At 37.6% G+C, this 19717-nt stretch overlaps 2 protein-coding genes across 7 annotated transcripts in view; one reads left to right on the plus strand and one right to left on the minus strand.

The window, feature by feature from the left end:
* The first annotated feature begins 143 nt into the window (after positions 1 to 143).
* On the plus strand, positions 144 to 5415 carry lamp5 (lysosomal associated membrane protein family member 5). Its single transcript, XM_065275178.1, has 6 exons — positions 144 to 459; positions 695 to 867; positions 1121 to 1252; positions 1395 to 1506; positions 2111 to 2299; positions 3051 to 5415. The coding sequence occupies exons 1-6, from the start codon at positions 423 to 425 to the stop codon at positions 3227 to 3229; spliced, it is 822 nt and encodes a 273-aa protein (XP_065131250.1). The 5' UTR covers positions 144 to 422; the 3' UTR covers positions 3230 to 5415.
* Positions 4501 to 19717, minus strand: part of pak5 (p21 protein (Cdc42/Rac)-activated kinase 5) — a 36287-nt gene continuing 21070 nt past the window's right edge. For all 6 annotated transcript variants that reach the window (XM_073811366.1, XM_073811363.1, XM_073811367.1 and 3 more), the window contains 6 exons: positions 18941 to 19438; positions 18424 to 18557; positions 7958 to 8084; positions 7513 to 7638; positions 7134 to 7268; positions 4501 to 6798 (listed from right to left, as the gene is read on the minus strand). In XM_073811366.1, coding sequence (XP_073667467.1) covers positions 6643 to 6798; positions 7134 to 7268; positions 7513 to 7638; positions 7958 to 8084; positions 18424 to 18557; positions 18941 to 19438 — 1176 coding nt within the window. In that variant the 3' untranslated portion in view covers positions 4501 to 6642. The remainder of the gene's footprint in view (positions 6799 to 7133; positions 7269 to 7512; positions 7639 to 7957; positions 8085 to 18423; positions 18558 to 18940; positions 19439 to 19717) is intronic.

A 19717-nucleotide genomic window follows, 5' to 3' on the forward strand; every position in this document is an offset into this window, starting at 1 on the left:
TGTACAGATGATTTAAATGCATTTTATGCAGTGTAGTAACTTTGAAACACGATCATAGATAAAGACGATCTGCGTTTTGTCGTAGGGGTGGGGGGGGTTCACGCATTACAACCGCAGGCAGCTGGGACCACAGATGCGCGAACAGCACTGCAGGATCAGACTGTCCGATCAACTTCTGTTGCGTCTGATCACGAGTACAGCAATGCACCTCCAGCTTTGCACTTCTGTGTTTCTGTGAGACATATGCAGCACGTGCAGTGCGCTGAGGGGAATCTAGACGCGTAAATCACGCGCACCTGCGTTTGTGCCATCCGAGATGCTCTGCTGAAGATCTGCTGAAAGTGATCCACGCACACACACACACACGCGCGCGCGGATCTTGAGTGGGATTTTCTTCAGATCGGAGTCTTTCTGCTGCTGTGATGGAGTTTCATCATCTTTTTCTCTTCTGTCTTCTCTGTAAGTTCTGCTTCTCGTGATTTTTACAGATCGATAGATTTTCATCTTTTCTTTAAATAGTCACATCAAGCTTATTTTAAGGCGTCTTACACCTGAGAAAAAAACGAGCGACACTATTTTCAGCATTGCAGTACTTAACTAACGTTACCAGAGTAAATGAGATGAATAGAGAAACTCATGCAGAAGTATAAACGCGTTAACGCAACGCAGCTGATGTGTTGTTTAATGTGTGCAGGCGTTCTGTCACGAGTCTCTGCTGAAGCTGAGGTGGAGAATCTGTCCGGTCTGTCACCGAATCCCGATCGGGATATATTTGTAGTTCGAGAGAACGGGAGCACGTGCCTGATGGCGGAGTTTGCGGTGAAATTCCTCATTCCGTATGATGTGCTCGCGCTTAATGGAATCGATGTAAGAACACGATCGTGATTACTGTCATCATTTTTATGTTCAACTGTTAAATGTGTTTTTATTGTAAGTAGCATATAAACACGTTTTGATATATTTTATGAGAATTATAAAACAGGTTTTCAGGTGATTTATCTGTAGCGTTGATGTGGCGGGTTTACTTAATTTAAACTTTACCAAAACCTTAAATGATCAGATGATGTGTTAATGTGTGTAATAGTTTGTAATGATTGTGTGTTGTTTAAATTGTGTGTAGTTAATAACGGAGCAGACGTCTTTGTCGATCCCGCGCGGCGCGGAGATCGCGGGAAAATGCGGCGCGCGTGAATCTGAGCTGCACATCTCGTGGATTAATCGTGCGTTCACGTTCCGCATCTTCTTCTCGAAGGTGAATGAAGTTATTATGATCATTTCTGAAGGATTTGATTAAAATATCCTCACTCATACAGTTAAGCGTAAAAAAGTGTAAACTCGAGGCTCCATAAAAATATATTTTAATCAAGTCTGTGTGTGCGCGTGCGTGTGTGCAGGAGAGCCGCATCATGGGCAGTGAAGGTAAAGAAAGTGAAGTGTGGAAGATTAACAAGGTTCAGCTGGTTTACGACACATCAGAGGTGACACACTTTGTAAACGCTTATAACCGTGAGTACAGCACACAATCACAGTACAGCAACATTTCTACTAACATTAAAATCTAAGATGTAAGGCTGAGAGGAAAAGTACATGTACAATTACAGGAAAACCTACTGATTACAATTTGACAAGAATTTAATAAATAATAATTGTTCATTGATCATTATTTATAAATGTTCTTTAAATTATAGATAAATTATTTTAAATCTCATCATATTTATTAAAAAAGTCCAGGTTTAATCAAAGACACAAAAGCTTATTGTTTGTGATGCTGCAGTGTGCAGCAGGACTCATGCGATGACATCGTGATCAGCTGCAGATTCTGCAGAATGCATCTCTTTCTTTATGGGCTTCATTCTGTGTTTTGTTTGTTTTTGTCTGGCTTTATTATTTCAGCACCTTTAAAAAAACAATTATTCTGTTATATATTGCGTTTAAAACAGACAATATAAAAGTTTGTGTTCTTGAATTCTTTTACAGAAATGTTTTGATCCAACAAGCAAAATATTTGAGATATAGGCACCTGGCCATCTGTGTAATGAAAGCGATGTAAGTGATGAATTTAGTTGAGTCGTGATCTTCAGTAATTGTGTTGTTGTGTGTTTGTATCCAGCGGGGAAACACACAGCCAGCACACACCGTCTGTCGGCGCTCGTGACGCCTGCCGGTCGATCGTACGTGTGTACGGCTCAACAAACGCTCACGTTGATCTCCACTGACCATCAGAAGGGAATCACAGTCTCGCTGTACGACATCCAGGTTCAGGCCTTCGACATCAAGAGTGACTTTATGTTCAGTGAACGTAAGCAAACGCACAAACAGAACAACAAACATGTGTGTGTAAATCTCATGAGTGTAATAAATGCTGTGGAAAATAATGGTGACTGTGAGCAGTGATGGTAGTTACCCAGTGTTTTATTATTATTATTATTATCTGATATCTGTTCTCTAGTGACCTGGAAAATCTCATTCTGTTGATCTGTGAGGGTAAAATATTCGTTTACCGCAGTAAAGTGAAGTCGTTTTAAATCGTTTCTTCGGGAAAGGAACAAAAACTCATTTCACTGAGATATCTGCTCACATTTAAAAACAAAAGATTTATTTGGCTTTTATTATCTAATCTTTTATTATCTGATTGTCTCCTGTTATACTTCTAGAAGATTATGATGTTAAGAAATGTAGTGTTTGGTTTTTTGATTGGGCGGCCTCTTGATTTGCTGTGTAATTGGTTCAGACACACAGTAAACCTTGTAATGAGTCTGTGTGTGTCTCTGTTTGTGTATGGTTTGTGTATTTGATGTGATTTGAGGCAGAAGTACTACTATAATTGTACTATGATAAACACTTTTTTTAATGGATTAGAGTAATAAGAATGGTAATCTTAATTAAAAGTAAAAACGCAGATAGAGAGAGAGAGAGAGAGAGAGACACAGTGAGATTGCATTGTAATGTTTATATGATAAATCATCACAGCTCAGAATGAAAGACATCTCATGTAGTGAACAAAGATGTTTATCTGCAGCGTTTGACCATCTGTTGATTTTCTCCTGCAGCGTATAAATGCATCACAGACCAGCGGGAGCAGCTGGAGCAAACCCTGCCTCTGGTGTTGGGTCTCATCCTCGGCCTCATCATCGTCATCACCATCTCAGTTTATCATTTTCACCTGAAACTGACCGCACAACAGCCGCAGTTGCCCCGAGACCGCTCGCTCTACAAGAACGTAATGTGATCGTCTTCAGACGGCCGACTCTCCTGAAGGACTTTTCACACTGGGCTTAACCCTGGTTTATCTTTATTCTAAACCCCACTTTTAACCCCCGGTTATCGAGCGTTTCACACTTGTCATTTAGAAACGGGTTATCCCTGAAATTAACCCACGAAGCTCTGCTCTGAAGCATACAGGGTTAACGGTGGCCCAAACGTGTACAGTGTGAAATGAAGCGGGGTTAGCATGTGACACAGAAACTGAAGAGCATCTCATATCACAATCTGACTGTGTGTATACCGTCACAGAAACTACACATGTTGTGTAAAGAGATGTTTTAACATTGAGGGAAAGGTGTAATAAAGTGAAGAACGATGAAAACTCCAGGGCCTGTATTCAGAATTTAACTTAAAGGTGCAGTGTGTAAATTTTAATGGCCTCTAGTGGTAAGGTTGTGAATTGCAACCAACGGCTCAGTCCACTGCTCACCCCTCGCTTTTGAAACGCATAGAGTTAGGGACCGGAAAAACATGTTATCGTCTGAGACAACTTTGTAAAAAAGTTTGTCCTTTAAAAGCTTCTGTAGAAACATGGTGGCACAAAATGGCGACTTCCACGTAGGGGGACCCTCTGTGTATATAGATAAAAACCTCTTATTCTAAGGTACTAAAAACATAATGGTTCATTATGAAAGGTCTTCTTTATACACCCCTGATAATATAGTTTTGTATAATATTTAGCATTTCTGTCAAGAGATCCTTCTAAAAATTACACACTGCACCTTTAAAAACCTCTACGCAGGAGTCTTAGCTTCAGGACCAATCGGAGAGCAATGAGAAGAGTGCTTTTATCTATAGGGTCTCTTATAAGCCATCAGTTTTTAAATTACAGGAATACTTTTTCCTGTTTTATCGTACTCGCACATAAACACACACATTTATTTATTTAGGTACCATGCTGTAATGTCATACTTTTATAATAATAATGTATTTGATGGGAAATAAACAGCGACACAAGGTTCATTTTGCTTATAGACGTCTAACAAACCCAAATCATCTCTGCTGCATTTTGTCTTTGCTGAATCGGTTACTGTAGTAAAAAGAAAACACCACAGTTTTTCAATATTTTACTATGTTCTTATCTCAACTTACAAATAAATACATAGCAATCTGTTTTCAATGTGTGTGCTTTAATGTATAGTGTAGTTTTCCTTTAATGTAGTGACTACTTTAATTTCTGCGCTATGTCAGAGATGTCATCATGTCTTAAATAAGATCGCTCACAAACATGATCTCTGTACGATCTAATGTGTTGTGTCTTATTAACTCACTGTCATGCATCGTGTGCTTTACTTTTCATGCATTTTGTCCACTTTCCATGCTGCTAAAGAAACTCTTAAGCCTCTTAAAAGTCTTTGTCCATACTCATAACAATCTGGTTCTGGACATTAAGTCCTCTTTTAAGGGTTTCTGAATTACTTCTTTCTTTACTAGGATCTTTTCTTTCATTTAAATGCCCACATTTATAAGAATTGTGTTAGTTGAAAGAGTTGCTTCTAATGTAAATCTAAGATTTTTCATGAATACAGGCCCTGAACTGTAGTAAAGAGTCGTAAGAGCAAAGACTAGTGTGAGACGAACGCTGGTTTAAAGCGGTAGCGTGCTGTTTTAATGTCTAACACAGCTTTATTTATCCAATCATTGAGTTTTGACACCAAGAATATGCAAATAAGAACGTTGTTAACCCAGGGTTTAGGAATGTTTAGTTTGGAATGTCCGATTATTAATAGCCAGGGTTAACCGCTGGTATGTACAGTGTGAAACGGATAACCCAGGATTGTGTTTACCCGGGGTTAATAATAACTATCTCGAGTGTGAAAAGCCCTGATGATGTCTGTGTGTTGCTTCTCAACCCATTTTACTTTTCAAACATTGTTGTAAAATGTCTCGTAGTGTTAATAGATTTTTAAAAGATTTCCTGTCCCTGACTCTTGTAGTGTAATTCTGTTGTTTATTACATGAATGCATTAAAAAGAGATGTTGATATTATAAATAAAGTATATAAAGATTACTATATGAGATGATAACACAATAATGGCGAACAATTTATTGAAAACAACAAGAGTTTCATCTGTGATGAACAAGTGAGAGTGTATAAAATGTTGTTTTCTGTTGATCTTTATGGTTTAATCATAAATATATCTGAATCTTTGTGTTTTTGTCTTACTAAAGAGCTCTACAGATGTTGCTGTAGATTGTTACAGATGATGATGATGAAGATCTTCTGATCTTTATGTTTAAACTCAACTCGCCTGTGGTGAGGAGAATCTAACATGACAACTAGATGAATGAAAGATCAATATGGACAAGAAGATCTCCACACTGCATTAAAACAAGATGAGCTTGAGATCAATAGAGCAGAGATATTGAGTATTGATCTCACACTAGCAGCAGTTTCATTATAAGCAAAGCATTTCTGTTTAGAAGCTGATCTGAGATCTGATTTATGGCCCGCGCTCATACCCTATATCTGAAATTGCTCAACATCATTTGTGTAAAACAACAGAAAAGCCACTCCATAAATAAAGCGAAGCATGACATGTAACACGTTTGTGTGTTGTTTTTTATTGAAACCAGCTTTTAGTGACAAGACATGCAATAGTGCTATACAAACGCCACATGAGATCTGTACATCCTACAGGTTATGGCAGAAATATACCTTTATATTTATAGATCACAGTGAGCACTGAGACACAAGAGACGGTGAGACACTTACAGTCAAATCCATGAGAAAACACTGGGACGGATTATTACCGATGTAAGTATTGCTCGTCTTTGATGAACTTTGTGTGAAAGATGTTGTTTCACTATTGCTATCTGCTATGACACAGCCAGCAGCGCTCTCCGTAACTTTTCAAAAATGAGCACTAATGAGAAAAGAGCCACGACACAGAAAACTAAACTTTCTGTTTAGAAATAAAAAACAAAAGCACCCAGCTCGTACAGGTCTGGCGTGACCTTCGCACTCTTACAGGAATATTTACAAATGTAGAATAAATATATATATATATCACATATCTTTCTGCAACAGGGTGTTTAAATGACTGTACCTAAAAAAAGAAATTAAATAGAAACAGGTACGAAATTTTCTTTTTATTTTGCATAAACTTTCAAACTCTGCGTTAACACTGCCCCTTAAATCGTGGTAACATCAAAACAAAAATACTGTGGTTTATCAAAACTGTACAAGTAAAACTTACAATTGCTCTCTAAAATACATCTTTTGTTCTTAGTGCGAGAAGATGCTGTTTAATAATGTGAACGACCAGATTTACTACGGTTCACACATTAATGATCAAGTAAAGTCAAAGACGAAACGTCTTCTGCTCGTGTTCATGAAGTGATGATCTAAAGTGGGTACAATAGCGTGACGTGTGTTTAGTGGAGTCTGTAATGTCTCATCAGGGGTACGATACAGGACGGCGGTCCCGACAGCTTCAGGAATGGATGCTGTAAGAGCTCTTGGGCCGAGGCTCGCTGTGACGGCTCTCTCACCAACATCAGGTCCAGAAAGGCTTGAAGAACAGATGACACCTGGCAAAAACAAAAGAAAACATGCTGTGAAACTTTATTACAACCATCATTTAAATGCAATATATCACTTGGTGTTTATCATAATGAGTCGCTTTGATTGATGAAGGAATCTTTGTGTGACCTTTGTGCTGTAAGGTCACACATGGGTTTATATTTCATACCGTATATTTTTTACACTATAAACAATGGTTTAAGTACAACAGAATAAAATTAAAAAAGGATTTTTCAAGGTTAAATCTGTAAATGATATGTAGCGCATTAGATGTTTTTATGTAATAAATGTTAGTGAACGTTAAAGGCGCATCTGCTGTGGTGGGTGAGATGTTTCTCCTCACCTTATGTGACTCTTTTAGTCGAGGGGGCAGGTTGTCTCGAATTCGTCTCATGGCCTGTAGTGGAGGCTCATTAAAGTACGGAGGTTCTCCATCAACCATCTCGATCACCATGATGCCCAGAGACCAGATGTCCACCTACCAGCACACAACGTGGTTAAGATGAACGTTACTGACTATTTATCACAGAGCAAATGCTCATTTAATGAAGACGATGAGAAATTGAACCACATTATTACCAAAACATCTCTTCATAGCATGATTTCTGCAGAGCGACCGACTCACATGAACAAAATAAGATTATGTGACATGAATAACAGAAGATTTTGGATCAGTTGAGTGAACTCATTTATGATGAAACATCAGCCGGTTGGGTTTTTACCTCGGTGCCGTAGGGTAATCTGGAGATGACCTCAGGTGCCATCCAGTACGGCGTCCCGACCAGAGACTTTCTCTTGGGAACATCTTTAGACACTTGAGCACAGAAACCAAAATCTGAGAGTTTAATCTGAGGAAAAGAGATGAATATTATTAACAACAAAGACAAAGTCACATAGAGAGTTTATTAGCGTCTAATTATGATCCTTGATGATTTTTCTCTCCACTGAACCTCGAGCACATACAGGTAATGACAATATCTTAATCCACATACTCTACACAGCAGTTTTGTGTGGTTCAGTGGACAGTTTAATGACAATCTTTGTTCACAAATGTTTCTCATCAGAGCGAGTACAATGAATATGATCAGATGTACACCAGATAAGTACACAAGAGTAAGAGTAAAATCAACCGCTCGTGATTAGTCTGTATTGTGTGTTTTGACTCACGCGTCCGTCGCTGGTCAGGAGGATTGAATCGCTCTTGATGTCTCTGTGAATGACACCCTGTTTGTGTAGATACGACAGAGCTCTTAACACAGACAGACACACCGTAGCGATCTGCTCCTCATTCATCCTAAAACAAAACCAGCAGACGTCTCTCAGAAACATCACAGATCTCACACACTGTCAACTCAAACATTTCTCATCTGATTCTCCCACGGCCATCTGATCAGAGAAAACAATGAAACAGAAACTACATGAAATCTCCTGAGACGTTTCTGAGCAATAACATTTCTCTCTCTCACAGAGCTACTATGTGATTATTTACTGGCCCACATTTAACACAAACACACACACACACACACACACACACACACACACACACACACACACACACACACACACACACAATGAATATTTGCCAAAGTATTGTGTCTCTCTGTGTTTTCAGTTTGCACACATACTGTAAAATAATCAAGTCAGAATCATATCATTCATAAGCAAACACATTTAAGGCCCAATCCCAAATTCTACCTCTTACTCCTTCCCCTTGTTTGGTGTGTTCATTTGGGGTGAAGATTTTTCCGGACCACACTTCAGACGAAGGGGTAGGATAAATGTATGGGGGTAATTTGATGCCAATATTATTGAAAATGGACAGAGTAAAAGTCACAAATAGATATTACAACTTGTAAATACAAAACGCAATCTACAAATAGATTAAAAATCCACAAACACAGTCCTCGTGATCCGCAAATGTAAAACAAGATCTACGAATCGTCTTTGTGATCCACAAATATAAAGCATGATTTACAAAAAGAAATCAGTGACTTGTACTTGAAAACCAGAATTTGAATGAATGTAAAGTGACTTCTTTGCAGATGAATATCATTTTCTATTTGTAGATTGTGTCACATTTGTTTTCAGAATTCTGACACTATTGTTTCGCTTTGGTGACAAAATAATGCCATAATCGTTGAAAATGAAGAGACTACAATTTGTAAACACGAAACAAATCTGCAAATAGGTTCCAAATCTGCAAACAAACTCCTCATGATCCGCAAATGTAAAACGAGATCTACAAATATATAAAAATCCACGAACAGACTCTTCATGACATACAAATATAAAATGCGATTTACAAATAGATTTAAAATCCGCAAACCAACTCTTTATGATTCACAAATAGAAATCATCGACTTGTACTTGACAAACAGAATTTAAATGAATGCAAAGTGATTTGTCTGCGCATGAGGGTCATTATTTGTTTGTAGATTGTGTTGCATTTGTTTTCAGAATTTTGGCACAACTGTTTCGCTGGTTTCCATTAAAAAAATCTACAAATGCCCTCCTCACAATTTGCAAACAAACACAGTCTAACTTGTATTTTCCAACAATTGTAAAAAGACATTCTTACACATTCTGTGCAAAGTTTAGCATGCAAGTGTTGAATCTGTGTTTGCAGATCAAAGGGCATTCACGAATCCTTCTGCACAAGTCTACAGATCTTTTTGGCACTATCTTTCCGCAGAGTTTGTCACTACGATCCACGCGTGTAGTCAGCCAATCAGGGGTATTGCTTCAAAGTAATGCCACGCCCCCTCAATAAGCTCTTTTCAAAATAAAAGCTGGGCTCACTGCCATTTACCGTTGCCGGTGTTACAGCGCTGAAAGGCGGCCAGACCGCGTTATCGATATTATATTAATTATATTAAAGCATTTATGTATAGCATGGCAAATATGTAGCATTAACGTGAACTAGAACAACCCCTCGTTTAAGTTACTATCAGTGCCTGACAATTCAGCCGAGGTCATTAAATCGTTAAAAACACTGCATGAAGCGGTTTTATCCTTAAAACATCAGTGTCTCTTCAACGAACATTTGCCGAGCGTCAGCGAGCCAGCTGGATGGAGTGGAGCTGCTAAGGTGACGCAGCTAAAATAAAGCAAGCGGGTGCAACGATAATATTGGATGTTACTTGCCGTAATTAACAAAAACATGAGCCTTATTTGACAGCAGCACTAATTGAACTATTTCACCATATGCATTTAATATACATGACCGGAATGCACTTACAAATCGCGCTGTTATTAGAAACATTTAACTGTTTCCAGACTGAGCATGGAGACAAACAAGCCGTTTACAGAAGCAGCTGCCTGTCAGCGTGTACGGAATGAAGTCAAAACGGTCTCGGTTTTTAGACCGGCAGTCTGCCTGTGCCATTCCACCCTAATCCGGACTGCAAATTACATGTTAATATTATATCCACCATTTACAATCCTTCCTTTAAGGTCTGTTCTGCTTTTAACAGCTCAAAGCTATTACTCTCTGTAGCTTTCGAGTCCGTTGTAGGCTACAGGTAAATTTTGCAGTTGTTTTAGTTAACTTTGCAGAGCATTTTATTGTCGGAAATGGTCCTGGGCTGGGTTTTCCTATAACGATTGAACTTAGCACTCAAGAGCGCTTTCTACAAGGTAAAACGATCGCTCGCAGCTGGGTTTTAAGTGCTACTAACGAGTCGCTATCCCTTTGTCAAGTGCTGAAATGTCACTTACTGAATGACTCGTAATTGTAGAAGAAGCTTGTTTAGGCTAATGATCTTCAGCCGATGTGCACTAATATTTTTTAAAATATTATTAATTATTTTTCAATGACTTATTACATGTTTTAATAATTTGCGCATCATGAAATATTCTTTTTTCATATTTAGTTAGGACTCGTCCCACTGCGCAATGCCTTCTGCATTTTATAATATAGTTTAGATTTTTCTTTTTATTTGTTGTTTATTATCTATGTTTATTTATTATTAAGGATTATTGCATTACCCAGTTGCGAGCGATCGTTATACGTGCATCTTTGGGAAACGCACGTAAATGAAAAACGAATGTTCGTTAAGTAGCTCGTAGAAAGCGCTCTTAAGTGCTAAGTTTAATCGTTATCGGGAAACCCAGCCCTGTTCGTTTGGAATGTGCCTGGCACACAGCTCTAGTCAGGACTGATTAGGCTATCCATTTATCAAGTAATTATTTTCACTTAATCCCTTTTGCATTTTACAAAAAGTAGAATAGGCAGGCATATTCTGAATTTAATCAAAATTATGACTGTGGCGTTGAAGGAACCTTCCTTTAGTGATAAATAAATAAGTTATTTTGCTATTATTATCTAGCAAATATGACAGTTTTAAACAAACTAAGTAGCCTATTTATTTATTTATTGGCAAATGCAGAACAACAAGGAACATGTAGAACATAGGCGACACGCCTCTACCTTGCGATGAGAAGATTAATCATGGGGAACATAAGCTAAATGTAATTTTAAAATGTATTTAATTTAAAAACAAATTTAAACCGAAAGCGGACTGTTTAAGCTTGTCAAATTTATGCTGGCTCGGTCACAAAATTTCGTCAGGCAGTATTTGATATAAGTATTTGTGTTCATGGAAAACAATATAGGCTATAGAAATTCGTGCTGAGTGACAGGAAAAAGAAAATCGTGCTAATTGGCACAAAAAAAAAAGGGTCAATGAATACGAACAAATATATCGAAAAAAAATTAAGATATTGTTGATTCTGCATTTAACCAGCCAGCATAAATTTGACAAGCATGTGCTTTCGTTTTAAAAATGACATTTAAGCCTTTAATCATATAAGGGAGAAAGGCGTGTTGCCTACCTTTGCTTTCTCCTCATTGTTCTGCATTTGCCAATGAATAAGTCAGTCATATTTGTTATAAAAAAAATCAATGTATGCTACATAATAATAGAACTTGTTAATTTTTTACCAAAATAGGAAAAAGAAAGTCGGTAAAAATGTGCACCCAGCTAGACACTCAAAATGAGGGCCGGAGTGGGACTCGCTGACTATTAAGTAAGGGATAATGTAGAGGCAGCCGGTAGTTATTGGGAAATAAGCCCCGACAGTGTGATCAGGACCCGACGCAAAGCGGAGGGTCTTGTATCACACTGAAGGGGCTTATTTCCCAATAACTACTGGATGCCTCTAAATTATCCCGCTTATTACACGGCTACTTGCCACATAAGAAAAAAAACTGGACATGAATATGAATTTGAAACATTTTATTAGCATATTTGTTTTAAATTAACATTTTTATCCTTCCGCGAAACTTTGCACAGATGCATAAAATGATCGTAATACCTTATTAAGATCCTCTGCTTCATACTTGTCTGTCTCCATTTTTTCTCTTTTAGCCAGTCTTTGAGAAGTTTTAATCCCCATTCTGTATTTTTGTGTGTGTTGGCTTCGTAGCTGTCATGCTCTATTTTGTCAAGTTCAGTCTCAGTAAGCTGTCTGTGTCTTGTCGTGGTTGTCCAGTGTTTGTCACAAGATGGCGCCAAACAGATAAAGATCTTATTGATCTTTATTGGCGCGGAGCGATTTTACAAGTAGTCCGGCTATGCGTTATTAATTTGGAGCGGTTATTATTTGAAAATAACGAACCTGCAAATGTCTCAACTGACCAATCAGAATCAAGCATTCCAGAGAGCCGTGTAATAAAATAATATAATTAAATCCTCAGTAGCCATATCTGCTAGTTCTCTGCAGCCTTGAAAATTCATTGTATTTTTCTAATATATCATTTCCATCAGTGCAAATACAGTAGCCTAAACAATTATGATTTAGCCTAAACAATTATTTGATATTTTAATATTATTTAAGTAAACTTGTTAAAAAACTACTAAAAGGGAACAAATGTGTTTTTCCCCTATATTTCTATAAAAAAATGTAGGTCTTGTAAATACGTATGGGGTTTCAATAGTTTGGAACCTACTGATATACAAAACTGGCTAATATGTCCTGACTGGAGCTGTGCGCGTCTGCGAAAAAAAAAAAAAACGAAATAGGCGTCAGCTCATTTAATGTCATTGTGCTTTCAGTTAACCTGTTTAGAACTAGAAGTGTGCGCCCTGCCCTCGACTTTAGGCGGTGCGTTCAAGTTCATATACAGCGTGCAGACAGCGTGCCCGAGCGCGAGGGGGAAAAGTCCACGGGAGAAACTCAACAGCTTTAATGTACAAAAACCTTACGACAAACGAGAAACGTTCTAACGGAAGCCTTCAGTCAAGCAGGATTAAAAAGAGGATGAGAAACGTGCAAAATATACAATGTACAGTATATACAGTTATGTCATTAATAACTACTGCTTTTAAAAGGACTTTTAAGTAATTGTTTTTGTTTCATTTTCAAAGTTTGATACATTGTGCATAATGACATACTTGGAAAAAGGGATAATTCAACAATAATTTATAATTGTATATCTTTTATTAATTTTATGAAATACATTCAACTATATTTCAATGCACATTTAGGCCCTGAACAAAAAACAACTCGCAAGGGGAGGACTAGGGATTAACCCTTAATTAACTTTAAGGAATTAACTTTAGTGTTTAGAATTCAGTTAAAAACCAAAAAAAGAATTCTGTGCGCTTTTTGTTTAAAGTGCTTGTTTTTATTTAATGTATTTATTTATTCACTGGTGGTAGGGTTGGGGGACAATGAAGGGGAGGGGGGTTCGGCACATATGCTTGAACCACTACTGATTTGATGTAACGGGTGGAATAATTTTAACATGTCACCTGCAGTCCGGGTTAGGGTGGATTGCAGACTGCGGGTCTAAAAGCCAAGACTGTTTTGACTCGATTTGAGTGCCTAGCTCGATTTGAGTGTCTAGCTGGGTATGCGGTTTTACCTACTTCGTTTATCTTATTTTACACTGTAAAAAATGTTTTGTGGCTTAGTAAATTTAACTAAATAAAATTAGTCAATTATATAAAAAAATAGGTTAAAACAAAAACTATTTTTGAGTACAAATAATGCAAAAATGTGAGTAATTCTAGATTAACACATTATTTAGTTAATTCCTAAATTTTATCATGTAAGATTTGTGAGAAGGAAATTAAATAATTATAAAAAAAATAATAGGCTGTATTAACTTAAAAATATAGTGCATCATTTTTGCATCCACTTTTTAAAGTAAATTTGACATGGAATTTTTAGTAGGCCTAATTGCTTCTCCATGTAAAACTTACTTAAACATTGCAATTGCTTAAATTGCAAAGGCTTAAATTCAATGTAAAACTTACTTTAAAAAAGTGTATGTAAAAATGATGCACTGTATTTTTTTTTAGTAAATCCAGCGTATAATTTTTTTCATATTATTTTTATCAGTGTACTTGTTTTGTTTAAAACGGTCATATTTGTTATTAAAAATCATCAATATATGCTACGTAATAATAGCAAAAGAACTTATTTATTTTTCACTAAAATAGGAAAGTTTCTTCATGCCACAGTCATAATTTTGGCTAAATGCAGAATATGCGTGCCTATTCTACTTTTTGTAAAAAGCAAAAAGGATTAAGTAAAAATAATGAATCGATACTTGATAAATGGGTGACTTGTTCATTATTGTAATATATAGAAATGCATTACATTTTTTAAAAACAAAGCCCGCCTTTTAATCTTTCTGACTAGAGCTGTGCGCCAGGCAAATTCCAAACGAGCAGGGCTGGGTTTTTCCAAAAGCATCGCTAAGTAGATCGTAAAAACAATCTTAAAATTCATCTTAGAATTATGGGCCGTTTCCCAAAAGCTGGCTTAAGTAGCACTCGAAAATCATCGTAGATCTACGAGTGCTCTGGAGTAATCGTTAATTTATAAGTGCATCGTAAGACAGCAGTGTTACAAGGTCACCTGCAGGACAACCAGCAAATTGCACTCCTGCAATAACGATAATGTAATGTTTTAAATGTAGGCTATATTTATTTATTGGGTTTTTTTTCTTTGTTTATTTGTTTAAATTACTTTAATATAATATATTTAAAATTCAAACGAGAAATGAAATTTAAATGACTAAACATAAATTAATTAAGAAGGAAAACGTATTTGGTACAATTTTGGTAAAAGTTGGTACTAGCAAATTGATAAATGGTTCCTACCAATTGCTGCTATAATTCATCTAGGCTACAGTAAAAAAATATTTTTTTGAAGGGTATGGCATCTGATTAAAGAAACCAAATAAATATTTACGGTACAATGCAATAATCCTTAATAATAAATAAACATAGATAATAAACAACAAATAAAAAGAAAAATCTAAACTATATTATAAAATGCAGAAGGCATTGCGCAGTGGGACGAGTCCTAACTAAATATGAAAAAAGAATATTTCATGATGCACAAATTATTAAAACATGTAATAAGTCATTGAAAAATAATTAATAATATTTTAAAAAATATTAGTGCACATCGGCTGAAGATCATTAGCCTAAACAAGCTTCTGCTACAATTACGAGTCATTCAGTAAGTGACATTTCAGCACTTGACAAAGGGATAGCGACTCGTTAGTAGCACTTAAAACCCAGCTGCGAGCGATCGTTTTACCTTGTAGAAAGCGCTCTTGAGTGCTAAGTTCAATCGTTATAGGAAAACCCAGCCCAGGACCATTTCCGACAATAAAATGCTCTGCAAAGTTAACTAAAACAACTGCAAAATTTACCTGTAGCCTACAACGGACTCGAAAGCTACAGAGAGTAATAGCTTTGAGCTGTTAAAAGCAGAACAGACCTTAAAGGAAGGATTGTAAATGGTGGATATAATATTAACATGTAATTTGCAGTCCGGATTAGGGTGGAATGGCACAGGCAGACTGCCGGTCTAAAAACCGAGACCGTTTTGACTTCATTCCGTACACGCTGACAGGCAGCTGCTTCTATAAACGGCTTGTTTGTCTCCATGCTCAGTCTGGAAACAGTTAAATGTTTCTAATAACAGCGCGATTTGTAAGTGCATTCCGGTCATGTATATTAAATGCATATGGTGAAATAGTTCAATTAGTGCTGCTGTCAAATAAGGCTTCTGTTAATTACGGCAAGTAACATCCAATATTATCGTTGCACCCGCTTGCTTTATTTTAGCTGCGTCACCTTAGCAGCTCCACTCCATCCAGCTGGCTCGCTGACGCTCGGCAAATGTTCGTTGAAGAGACACTGATGTTTTAAGGATAAAACCGCTTCATGCAGTGTTTTTAACGATTTAATGACCTCGGCTGAATTGTCAGGCACTGATAATAACTTAAACGAGGGGTTGTTCTAGTTCACGTTAATGCTACATATTTGCCATGCTATACATAAATGCTTTAATATCATTAATATAATATCGATAACGCGGTCTGGCCGCCTTTCAGCGCTGTAACACCGGCAACGGTAAATGGCAGTGAGCCCAGCTTTTATTTTGAAAAGAGCTTATTGGGGGCGTGGCATTACTTTGAAGCAATACCCCTGATTGGCTGACTACACGCGTGGATCGTAGTGACAAACTCTGCGGAAAGATAGTGCCAAAAAGATCTGTAGACTTGTGCAGAAGGATTCGTGAATGCCCTTTGATCTGCAAACACAGATTCAACACTTGCATGCTAAACTTTGCACAGAATGTGTAAGAATGTCTTTTTACAATGGTTGGAAAATACAAGTTAGACTGTGTTTGTTTACAAATTGTGAGGAGGGCATTTGTAGATTTTTTTAATGGAAACCAGCGAAACAGTTGTGCCAAAATTCTGAAAACAAATGCAACACAATCTACAAACAAATAATGACCCTCATGCGCAGACAAATCACTTTGCATTCATTTAAATTCTGTTTGTCAAGTACAAGTCGATGATTTCTATTTGTGAATCATAAAGAGTTGGTTTGCGGATTTTAAATCTATTTGTAAATCGCATTTTATATTTGTATGTCATGAAGAGTCTGTTCGTGGATTTTTATATATTTGTAGATCTCGTTTTACATTTGCGGATCATGAGGAGTTTGTTTGCAGATTTGGAACCTATTTGCAGATTTGTTTCGTGTTTACAAATTGTAGTCTCTTCATTTTCAACGATTATGGCATTATTTTGTCACCAAAGCGAAACAATAGTGTCAGAATTCTGAAAACAAATGTGACACAATCTACAAATAGAAAATGATATTCATCTGCAAAGAAGTCACTTTACATTCATTCAAATTCTGGTTTTCAAGTACAAGTCACTGATTTCTTTTTGTAAATCATGCTTTATATTTGTGGATCACAAAGACGATTCGTAGATCTTGTTTTACATTTGCGGATCACGAGGACTGTGTTTGTGGATTTTTAATCTATTTGTAGATTGCGTTTTGTGTTTACAAGTTGTAATATCTATTTGTGACTTTTACTCTGTCCATTTTCAATAATATTGGCATGAAATTACCCCCATATAAATGTCCAATATGGCCCATAAATGTAAGTATTTTTTGACATTAAAAAGTATTTTAATAACAAATAATCGCTTGTTTTATGTTGCATTTAATCTTGTGTTCACGTATACGGTAATGTTCTCCCAAAAAAGTTTGCTAATATTATTGACTTTGTGATAGTTCCACAACTTTTTTTTATTGTAAGATTACATTTTATTGTATTATTACATCGACTCATGTGTGACGTAGGAGCTATCAATGATATATATTGACCTGAAATGGTCTGGTAGTGGGGTCCCATTTCTTAGGGGAATATTTTCGTATGTAACACTCTGTTTCAAGGGAAAGGGGTATAAAATAGATTTGGGATTGGACCTTAATGAGTCATTTCCAAATATCACAATTTGTTTTGGAAAATATAATTTCTATGATTGAAACAGATAGATGTCCTACTAATCTATGAAGGCCTTGAGCATCACTACTATAAACTGAAACATCAAGCTGTCTGAAGATCTGTAAACCTTCAAACCAAAGATGATTTTATCCTCACAGCCAGATCTAATTAATCTTTAACTGCAGGCTATAAATGAAGAGTTTCGTTGCAAAACTTTTTCAGAAATCTTGTTTTTTGGTTGTGCATTCCAATTAATATCAATTCAACTCCAGTTGGTTTGTTAAAATACAGCTAAGTAGCACCATAAAACAAAATAATAACATGATAACATAATAATAAACATGTTTTGACAAAAATGTTCAAAACGGAGTTATCTCGTTTTGCAACGAAACCCTGAAACATCAAGAATAACAGAAAGAGAATCCGATGAAGGTTTTTCTGCTTCTAATGTCTCAGATGATGCTGCCTATCTTGAGTTTATAATCTCAGGTCAGTGGACGGGGGGTTTTACAGTGATTTTTGTGGTACAAGAGATCCACCTCCTCTGAACGTAATGAAGAGTCTGGCGGTGTCGACACGAGCAGCCGTCTTTCTGAACGCTGCAATTACACCCAACTGATGAACAACACCAATGACTGTAATTACACCAAACTCTTCAAGTGTCTCCTACTTAAAACCACAAACTCAACACTTTCAAATAACAGGGAACCAATTCCTGAAATAATACACATTGTCTTTTCAGAAATGAAAGACGTCACGTCTTTAATTTATCAAATACATAACGCCTATTGCTGGCTAACCCAAAGATTTATAAACTTAATCGTCTGATTAAATGATTAAGATCAGCGTCTTACCTGGTGTGAGTGACGATATCAGTCAAGGCTCCGCCCTCTAAAAACTCCATCACTACCCAGAGTTCATCACCAACCAGATAACTATTATACATGTCAACAACGTTCTCGTGATGGTAATCCCGCATTATAACCACCTGCAAACAGATCAAATAAACACGATTCAAATACTGACATCTCAGGTTTCTTCATTTAACCCATCGTAGTGAGTAGAGGCCAATTCACACAGATCCAACAACAACCAACATTTTAAAGTCTCATTTACTTTGATCCAACAGGGGCTTCACACAGACGCTGTGTCTGTTAGTGTTTGTTGGATCCGTGTGAATTGGCCTTAGTGAATACACAGAGAGAGAGAGAGAGAGAGAGAGAGAGAGATCAGGTGCAGTGGTGTCAGGGAAGAGATGTCTGATCGAGACGCTTGAGAACTAAACGGGCTACCTTCAGGTTATAAGCTCTACTCTCCACCCATCATCACATACTATACGTACAATATGACCCGTGCAGAGCGACGACTCACCTCATTGAAGAGAAGTTCTCGTCGCTGCTGTTTCCTGAGGTCCATCTTTTTAACCGCCACCTGTTTGCCGCTGTGCTTTTCCGTGGCTATGCACACGATGCCCGTGGAGCCCTCTCCGATCTTCAGGAAGTTGTCCAGGTACTCTCGCGGGTCGCCCGGGTTCACCACTAGCTGCAGCGCCGCCCGGAACTGCTCGTGCGACACCCTAGAGGGCGGCTGCTCCGAAGCCGAGCCCCAGCTGGGCGGGGGATACGCCCCGGGCGGGATATAAGGAGACGACGGCTGGGAGTGAGCGCCCTGCGGGGTGTAGGGAGGGCTGGGTTGCGAGGCTGGGTGGTGATAGGGCGAAGGCTTGTAGAGAAAGGGCGGCGGATACTGGAAACCGGGATGGTAACCGGGCTTGCCGTGGCTCTGAGGTAGTTTGAGGGGCCCGCGCGGATACGTCTCGGCCCCCGGCATCTGTGGACTGCCGTCACGAGACGCTCTGTCGTACTCGCCCTGTTTTTGAAGCGAGGAAAGAGTTTGAGTCATGAATTCTGGCTGTAATGACTGAAACATCAGCGCTATAGTCGGACGTATTTACTGCCGCCTGATTTCAAACAGCTCGTTTATGAAGAAGCTGCTGGTAACACCTTACAAACTCTCCTAAATGTATAACAGCAAGATTCAATTCAGCAACACCAAAACAGAAACAGAAGGAATTTTAAGTTCCACAGATTTAAAGCATTTACACCCAAAAACACGTACACGCCATTATGTGACATTCAATTCAACTGT

This window comes from Paramisgurnus dabryanus, chromosome 12 (genome assembly GCF_030506205.2).
Source record: "Paramisgurnus dabryanus chromosome 12, PD_genome_1.1, whole genome shotgun sequence".
Classification (NCBI taxonomy): Eukaryota; Metazoa; Chordata; class Actinopteri; order Cypriniformes; family Cobitidae; genus Paramisgurnus; species Paramisgurnus dabryanus.